This window comes from Dermacentor silvarum, chromosome 10 (genome assembly GCF_013339745.2).
Source record: "Dermacentor silvarum isolate Dsil-2018 chromosome 10, BIME_Dsil_1.4, whole genome shotgun sequence".
In the NCBI taxonomy this organism is placed as follows: Eukaryota; Metazoa; Arthropoda; class Arachnida; order Ixodida; family Ixodidae; genus Dermacentor; species Dermacentor silvarum.
Window position 1 is genome coordinate 45,835,160 of NC_051163.1, and position 9,496 is coordinate 45,844,655.

The 9,496-nt window shown below is 47.4% G+C and overlaps 1 protein-coding gene across 1 annotated transcript in view; it reads right to left on the reverse strand.

Annotated features, from left to right (window-relative positions):
• The window catches only part of LOC119431501 (TNF receptor-associated factor 6), a 76,785-nt gene extending 68,377 nt beyond the window's left edge, over positions 1-8,408 (reverse strand). Inside the window, exon 1 of the mRNA XM_049657747.1 lies at positions 8,050-8,408. Within this exon, the coding sequence (XP_049513704.1) occupies positions 8,050-8,343 (294 nt within the window). The 5' untranslated portion in view covers positions 8,344-8,408. The remainder of the gene's footprint in view (positions 1-8,049) is intronic.
• Positions 8,409-9,496: the final 1,088 nt, after the last annotated feature.

The window sequence follows — 9,496 nt, forward strand, 5'->3', positions numbered from 1 at the left end:
GCATCGTCGGCTTCCTACAAGTGTGCACACGGACGTGTAAGGCGAGCTTGTAAAAACTGTTTACTCATTGTTGCAGCCCGCTCATGATTACACGTGCTTTTTTTTTTTTTTTGAAGATACGCCGGAGCACTCTGCCTCGCGCTGTCTTTGAGGTGTTATACCATCAGTGATCAGGTTTGAAGAACGCGCTCGGCGTTTTTACACCACCATTCGTGGACAGTAGATCCCCCCCCCCCCCCCCACACACACACACACACACTTTTTATTGGCTACCGCTGACGAAAAACGCAATGTTAGTGATGAGGTTCGGAGAAAGTGAAGCGTCACAGTCATTTGTAGATTGGATTGGTAGCATTTGACATTTCACATCAATCAAATAAGGTGGCGCCAAAATTGCTCACCGCGTAGAAACGTATTTAGGCTTCCACGCTTATTGTGTAATTGACTTACGTTCCAATTACGTGATTGTCATATTGTGGTTAAAGAAAACCGCTGCCTCTCCCCTAATCGAGATTCGATGTAAGTGTCAAATGGCTACCGGCAAAGCAGACTGGTTGGAGATGGTACTAGCCACAATCTTAAAATGGTTGTTGCGCATGTTCGCAACCGCACCACACCACCGCACGCCCTTCTGTGCAGCGTTTATAAACGTTGCTTCTGTGCACTGGTGCGTATGGGCGCTGCCCAGCTAGACGAATAAAACCGACTAAAGACGGCACGACAGGCAGCCAAAGACGCCAGGGAGACAGAGCGCACCGCCCAGCAATAGGAGAAAAGCGCCTGAAGAAGGCGCCACACAGCGTGGCGCCATCTGTCGAGGCGACGGGAAACCCGCGCCGCGGAACTCGTGGAACGCTGGTGTTCAAAAGAGCACAGGCAACCCTGTCTCACGCCGTACGATGACAATCAAGAGTATGGTGCCCTCTATCTGCCTTTCGAACGTCGCTATTGCAAATGACAAATAAAACTTCAGCGTACTAGAAGTTACAGCTTGAGTGATATTGTGAACAAACATTTGGAAGAACTCGGAATCAATATTTTTATAACTGGTTTGGGCAGTAAACAGCGTGCGTAATGTGGTCCTGTACAAAGGGTTGAGGGCCAAAGACCGCATTTTAGTAACTTTCGACTGGTTGCCCGGGTGATCTCGTTTTGTTCTCGCAAAGTTGCCAGAATGTTCTCGTTTTAGTGCTCGGATAACGGCTCTGGCTTTTGGGTCAAGGTCACTTGAAGGTCGCCGACAACGGGAGCTAACAGCACTTCCTACCTTCAAAGGCGAGTCACCAGCGGTTCATATCAAAGAAAGACACGGTCTTGCTGGGCGCGTTAGTGGGCATGTGGCTGGTTACTTCATGATTTCCCATCTCTGTTATAAGGGTATGGGGGAGGGGGGGGGAGAGAGGCTCCCTCAGAAGACCTTGTCTTTCTTTCTTTGACGTCCACCACGATTGAGTCGCTTTACTCTGCTTTAGTATATCATCTTACTCTTACACAGAAGCCTCTACGTAAACTCTACTTTATTTCTATTTAGAGCGCACAACTTTCAGGATCGACCAATATTTTTTAGAATGCACTATATCTGCTATTAACCCACATTTTTTATTGAGTAAAGCCTACACTCGGTTCCTGTTTTAGGCGCGCGCAGATTGAACGAGCCCAAGTGGGTTTCATCTCGGCATTTGTCGCTAAATATGCATTAACTGCTCCTTTAATGGGTCTAATCTAACTTACAATGTCTTTTTCAATCCTGACTTTATTTCCACGAATATTTTGTTGCCCTTAGTACGTGCACTAAAAGACCTCAAATCATATGTTTTAGTACAAGGAAACGACCAGACATTCTTATTCAGTGAACCTCGAATCGATCTAAACTTCGTAAAAATGACCTCGTGTTCAACAACCATCTTCTCCTGGATCTGAAAATTGAAAGTAAGACTGTGAGACATTTTGTCCAGCCTTGTAGATCTTAAATTATAAGTCTAACCACAATAGCAACACTTTCAAGCATCGCTTGGAAAATCATAAAATTGAACTTCCGTGCTCAAAATCCGACTGATTGTGCTTGAAGAAGCACAGTATTCCTTTAGAACGCAAGCGGCAGTTCATGAAACATTGTAATTCCTTCGCTAAAACATCGTTAAACCAGCACGCCGACGAGTTGACACGACACCTGGCATTGTAATTCTGCCTAATTTCATCTAGCGCCCCCCCCCCCCCCCCCAAAAAAAAAAAGACTCTGAAACCAAAATTTCATTAAACGCTGTTAAGTTAATGGTGATTTCTCGACATCGCTTGTCCCTTTTTCACGAACTGATCGGTTTGAAAAATTATACAGTTAGGCTAATAAACAAAATTTTGCTGCAGACTGAAAATCTGCAGTACAGTGGAACCAGGTCGCTCGCCTTGACGCCCTCTTTACACAACATTTGCGAGACCTCTGATACCACGCTCTGTACTTCATTTCGTACGTACCAGGACAACAATACGAAGGCAGAGAGATTTTTTATTGTAGCACTGCAGCGTTCACACACACACACAAAAAAAAATGAAGTTTGGATACGGGAGAAGTTTACAAAAGAGCGTTGCTTGCGTCCTTGGTCTTTTGTGCACCATTACCATCTCATTAGGAGTACACAATGCATACGTGCATATCTTAATAGCTACAAGGATTGCACAGCAACCCTGGTTCTCTACAAGAAAAGTAGAAAGAAACCTATCAAGAAAGGGGCCAGGCAAGCGGACAATCTCTCCAATGCTATTCACTGCGTGCTTAGAAGTATTCAAGCTCTTAGACTGGGAAGGCTTAGGAGTGAGGATAAACGGCGAGTATCTCAGCAACCTTCGGTTTGCAGATGACATTGTCCTATTCAGCAACACTGGGGACGAATTACAGGAAATGATTGAGGACCTTAACCGAGAAAGTGTAAGAGTGGGGTTGAAGATAATTATCCAGAAGATAAAGATAATGTTGAATAGCCTGGCAAGGGAACAAGAATTCAGGACCGCCAGTCAGCATCTACAGTCTGTAAAGGAGTACGTTTATCTAGGTCAATTACTCACAGGGGACCCTGATCATGAGAAAGAAATTTACAGGAGAATGAAATTGGGTTGGAGTGCATACTGCCGGCATTACCAAATCATGACTGGGAGATTACCACTGTCGTTCGAAAAGAAAAGTCGACGATCATTGCATTCTACCGGTGCTAACAAATGGGGCAGAAACTTGGAGGTTAACAAAGAAGCTCGAGAACAAGTTAGAGACCGCACAAAGAGCGATGGAACGAAAAATGTTAGGCCTAACTTAACTTATGTGGTTTTACGTGCCAAAACCACGATCTCATTATGAGGCACACCGTAGTGGTGGGATCCAGAAATTTAGACCACCTGGGGTTCTTTAACGTGAACCTAAATCTAAGTACACAGGTATTTTCGAATTTCGCCTACCTTCTAAATGCGGCCGCCGTGGCCTGGATTCGATCCCGCGACCTCGTGCTTAGCAGCCCACCATAGCCACTAAGCAACCACGGCGGGAGAATGTTAGGCCTAACGTTAGGAGAAAGGAAGAGAGCGGAGTGGATCAGAGAGCAAAATGGGATAGCCGATATTCTAGTTGACATTAAGAGAAAGAAATGGAGCTGGGCAGGCCATGTAATGCGTAGGGTGGATAACCAGTGGACCATTACAGTTACAGAATGGATACCAAGAGAAGGGAAGCGCAGTAGAGGATGGCAGAAAACCAGGTGGGGCGATGAAGTTAGAAAATTTGCAGGCGCAAGTTGGAATGAGCTAGTGCAAGACAATGGTAATTGGAGATCGCAGGGAGAGGCCTTCGTCCTGCAGAGGACATAAAAATAGGCTGATTATGATGATGATGATGATCATCTCGCCAAACTCCCAGTTATATCGCTACAGAAGCTTTTCTCGCTTCTCGCCTTCGCGCCCAAAAAATAGTGCGTCACAGATGAAGGAATAATACAGGTATGCTACATGTCCCTCGACAGTAAATTGAATATTCTACTTACATGTCTCAAGACATGGCTTATCTCTTGTTATCAGTCAGTTATTAGCGGAGCGCGCCGCAGATACTATATAACCTGGTTATCCCCGTATAAGCGGGATGGTACGTTTTTGCGACAACCGTAGGTTGCATATTGGTAGCACAAATGTGCATACCTAAATGATATTACGTTGTCTTGCGTCCACAAATTGTTCCAATACATGAAGTAGTTATTCCAAAGAAAGCGACACAGATGTAAAATATACGGCGCTGGGAAACGCGCTGATTGAGACTTTACAACCGCATTACCCGCGTACCTTCCGCAGCATGTGAAACGGAGTGTACAGTCAACCACAAAAGTTTGCGGACCACGCGAGCGCGTGCCAGACTGCCTATCCGCGCCACCTAGCGGTACGCCACCTAGCGGCGACAGGGGCGCTCTCCCGGATATGAGCCCTCTTGGTACTCGCCTGCCTGTTAATTTTTTATTCCCGTGCATGACATTGTTAGTTCGTTGTGTTGACGCAGAGCGCTGTCTGCGATAAGACCGCCACATATCTGGCTTGATAGCAGTATCGGAGCAATCACTGCAACCTTTGTCGACTGGTGTGCCAGTGGGTAGATAAGTTTCACGAAGCGCTGCGACGATTTTTTTACGCGACGTTTACTGGCGCACTTTGGTTGGCAGCATCTTGGTCCAATGAGTGTTGCTAACTCTGCGTCTTGAGAGAAAGGGTAGGGAGGTGTTTCACTGTCATCAAAAATAAAGAAAAAGCGGATGCATAGAAAATTTTCTTTCACACATAGGCGCATCTTCGTATCAGTGGCTGAAAACGTAGTAGACTTGCTTCAGGCCACGTGGTGATTGCCTATTTGGAAAGATGCCGCTGCGTGTTCCACTTGACGAAAGAAGGCACATTGTGCGTTTATTTATAGAGGGAATACCTCAGCGCGAAATCTGCCGCCGAACCAACAGGAGCCGGACTGCCGTGAATAGGATTATTCAAGCTTTCCGCGACGATGACAGATTCACAGATATGGAGCGCAGTGGGCGTCCAAGGGCCACGACTGAGGAAGAGGACCGCCTGATTACGGCCGCCATCGTGGCTGATCCTTTTCAAAGTGCAGAGGATATCCGAGAAGCGCTCTCGCTCACGGTATCGTCTGAGACTGTAAGAAGAAGGCTGAGTGAGCTTGGCCTGCAGTCTTTCGTAGCAGCACAGAAGCCCTGCCTCTCAGACAGCCAGCTACAAGAACGACTCATGTTCGCTACAGCAATGAAAGATTGGACAACAGAGAAATGGGGCGATGTCATCTTTAGCGACGAGTCAACTTTTTCCACGCGCTGGGACCAACGGAAGCGGGTTTGGCGTCCACTAAACTGCAGGTTTGTTTACAGAGTATTGGCAGTTAATTCACGAAACTAATTCTGCATCACAACATGTTTCACGTAAAATGAGCTTTTGGACATTACGAGATTTTTCTGTAGTGGTATTATGTTGAAAACATTAACGATTGTTTCATAGTACTGCTTACTCTGAAGCTAATTAAAAGCTGCCAGTGGGTCTTTCAGTACTATCTAATGATGTTTGCACGTTTTCTATTGCAACCCTATAACAGCATTATAAAGTTCATACGCAAGAGGAATCACAACATTTTTAGACGCGCCGCTGGAACCCAATTGTATGCTATTTCTTGCAGATATCTGCCTAATTACACACAGAGTGTTCTATCCAGTGGACGGTGTTCCGTGAGCGTGTGGGGAGCAATCAGCAAAGATGGCCTTGGTCCCCTTGTGCGTCTGGAAGGGCCCTTCACTGCGTCACGGTACTGCGACGTCATCACTAGACACTTCGTTCCGTATGCGCTGGACGGTCCCTTCAGCGACGGCTGCTATTTTTTTCAACACGACCGCAGCCCGATCCATAAAGCACGTATCGTCCAGTCATTGCTAGAAGAACATGCTGTTTGCCAGCTTGAGTGGCCTCCATGTGGCGCCGACTTGAATCCCATAGAAAATGTCTGGGGCATGTTGAAGAAACGGCTGTCCACACGAGCCAACCGCGGCCGCACGGCCGATACGCTGTGGCAAGCGATCGCACAAGAATGGGAAAGCCTGCGCGGTCGACCGGAGATTACTGAATCTTTGTACGAGTCGATGCCCACACGCATCAATAAGGTGCTAGAAAACGGCGGACATTTCACTTCCTACTAGATCATTGAGAGACCTATGTTTCATGACACTTCTGTAAATGTCTTGTGAATAAATTCATCCCCTTCAGACACGAATTATGATGCACTGTCTGCAAATGCGTCAAATGCGCATGGCATCATTTCAAGACGCTCACTATTACATTCCAAGAAAGAAGACGAAGCAATGTGCTGTTTTGTGCGAGTTTCAGTAAAAAAATTAATTAGCGTATAACTCATTATCTAATTATTCTGAAATCCGTCAGCTTCAATGCTTGCATAAAAAAAACACCGCATATCCACGGGGTGAATGATGATGAGTGGGCGAAGCTCCGGAGGGAATCATCGGTAAACCGTGAATCTTCCGTGTAATTCGCCCAGTCTCGCCGCACTAAATCGAACGATTGACTTCCACCAATGACACGCGCCATATGTGACGTCATTCCTATTTTATAACAGCGATCTTCATTATAATTGCACCATCTCCCGCTTAAGGGGACGCTAGCACAAACGCGTTAGAAACGTGCAGTACTCTAAGGGGAAGAGGCCACAGCGTCTTACGCAGCCGTTTACACATGCCGGAACGTGCACCGCGTTTGCCGACGCCATCAGCGTTTATGAATACGGGGGTAAGGCGGAGGCCCACAGCGTCTTACACCAGCTTCTTGCACGGGCCGTAACGCGCTAGCACAAACGCGTTAGAAACGCGCAGTCTTTCGTTAATGTTGGGTATTTATTGCCATCTAGGTGCGTCTGTCCATGTGCGCTTCGTGGCGTAGTGGTTAGCGCCACGCGTTCAGAAGCGAGGGGTCCCTGGTTCGATTCCGCTACGGCCACAACTCTCGGAATTTTTTTTTCTCATAAAAGTAGACGTGGCTACCTACTACGACGACTACGACGACTACTACTACAGAGGAGGGACAGACCCACACCCTAAGGAGCTTCGCCCCTAAAAGAATCAACTATAAGCCCGAAACGCATGCACACTTGCTTTATCGGTTGTATTCGTGTCGACCGGAGAAAAAAAATACTCTTGACGTTGGTATTGGAACGCGGCACGTCGAACGATTGTCTAACATGGTGGTGTGTCCAGCAAAGTGATCATCTGCAGCAATACGCAGGACAATGAAGTTAACTGACCGCTAGTTGTCCCATCAGGAAGCGGACACGAATGTGCACACTGAGTTTTAGGTCATTTGAAGAAACACGTGGCGTGGGACGCGGCTCCGAAGTTCGAGTCCCCAAACGAGGACGCCGTGTCGCAAAGGGTTATAAAAAGAGTCATCGCACCCGATTATTTCTTATTTTTCTAAATGTAACCACTATAGCAGCGCGGTGGTTCGGGCTTTGCGCAGCAAAACCTGGGCGCAGGCGATCAAATCCCGGCCGCTACTGTCACTTAGCGATGGGGGAGGAACGGAAAAATTCTGCCTACTGACTAAGCATCTGTGTGCCATGGCTCTCACCGCTCACTCACGCACTCACGAAAAAAAAAAAACAAAAAAACAGCGTGGCTACGCGAAAATAGAACTGATAACAGCCGAAGAATACGCTGTCTGATTACTTGTACTGATATTCTGCTCTCAAAATATAAGCAAGTAGCCCTGGCTAACAAAGAGCGCGTCACGTTGAAAGAGATAGGTAGAAAATATTTGCGCACAGTGCGAAAATAGACAGGCCATAGATTTAAGGAGGGATGCGTCTTCAACGTAGCGCTGCTGTCGATCGCTGGTGACGTAGCGGAAGTGTCGCAAAGAGGCTCTTGGCCACGCGCTCGCGTGGTCCGCAAACTTTTGTGGTTGACTGTACATCGACATGTCCCTATCAGTACAACAAGCAGAATCGAGCAGATATTCACTCACCTCGAGGCTGCTCGCTCTCGTGGCAGGGAAGTCATTCCATAGACGCTCGTCCTCATCGAACGGTTCCAGGTCCAAGGGACACACGTAGCGGCCATCTTGGTCTCTGGCGCCGTTGCAGGAATCGCACAGGAAGTGCGAGCAGGGCAGAAGCACCGTCCTGTCGGGAACCGTGCGGCAGAGGCCACAGACGCGCGGCAGCGGCAAGTCCTCTGTGAAGTGCAGCGGTCGCCAGTTTGCTCCGACGACGGTGTGCCCGCTCAGGGTGTGCACCGCCCTTGCTCCCGGGTCCGGCATAGCGGCGGCTTGGTTCGGGCCGTTGGCCGCACTGTACAAGGGGAGGCAAAGTGCCTGTTGCTGGCCTCTTCATCCGGCGGGACGGGTGCTGCTCGACGGCGGCGATAAAGGCGGTTCCCATGGCTACGCGGAGCTGATAGCGTATCCCGCTTGCCATGTGTCGCACGCCTTGCGCTGTTCATCATTTTCATGTTATTTCTCTTACCGCCACTTTTGCAAGACTTCCTCGCGATAAACGCGTGCGGCCACTGAGACTGGCTGTTCGGTTTCTCGACAGTATTGTACTTGAAAATCGATGCGTAATAATCTACGCAGTGTCAACTAGACTAACGAGCACTTGAAAATTGAGAAATATCGGGGAGAGATTGCTCAACAGCGAACGAGTCGAATAGGCGGAGCACTGGCTGGCTCAGGTTGCCCAGTTAACACGAACTGCAAAAAAAAAAAAAAACGTAACCAACCAACTAACGCTTTAGGCAGCCTCGGTACGTGTCGCAAGAAAAAAAAAAAGACATTGGCCCACATTTGAAACGTACAGTTTCCTTAATGTATATCTTTATCGTTGTGCCATCATTGCTATTGGCAGCGCAGCGGTGTCAGAGCCATTAAAAAAAAGAGCAAGAAAGTACGAAGACAGAAATCGATCGTCGCGATATACCTGCCTCTGCAACGACGCACGAACAAACAACAAATGTCACAGTCGACGACTGCACTGCTGTCTGCAAAGTGTTTTTTCAACTTGAGGTTATGTGTAAATGAGCGTAACCAGAGGGGTAACTCCGTGGTGTTCTGGCACCGAGTGCGAAATAATTCTACAACATATCACGCACGCAAGTGTTCAACTCTCAACGTTTACTATAGAGTTAAGACAATGCCGAACTTGGACCTAGCTTACCTAGCTTGGCCTTTTTAATTATTATTAAACTTTTTCTCACTATTTCGGTCCATCTCCCAATAATATTTTAATAGCCAGCACATTGAAATGTCTGACAAGACGACAGCGACGAGCTCATTGCCACTGTTCTCCTTCTGTACAGCGTTAATAGCTGTGGCGCGAAATAGCTGGATATTCTATTGTTATTGTTGTTGTTTACGTCAAGGTCTACGCCACATTAGAAGAATGGTGACTTGAGAAGTCATTAATTCAGTCGTT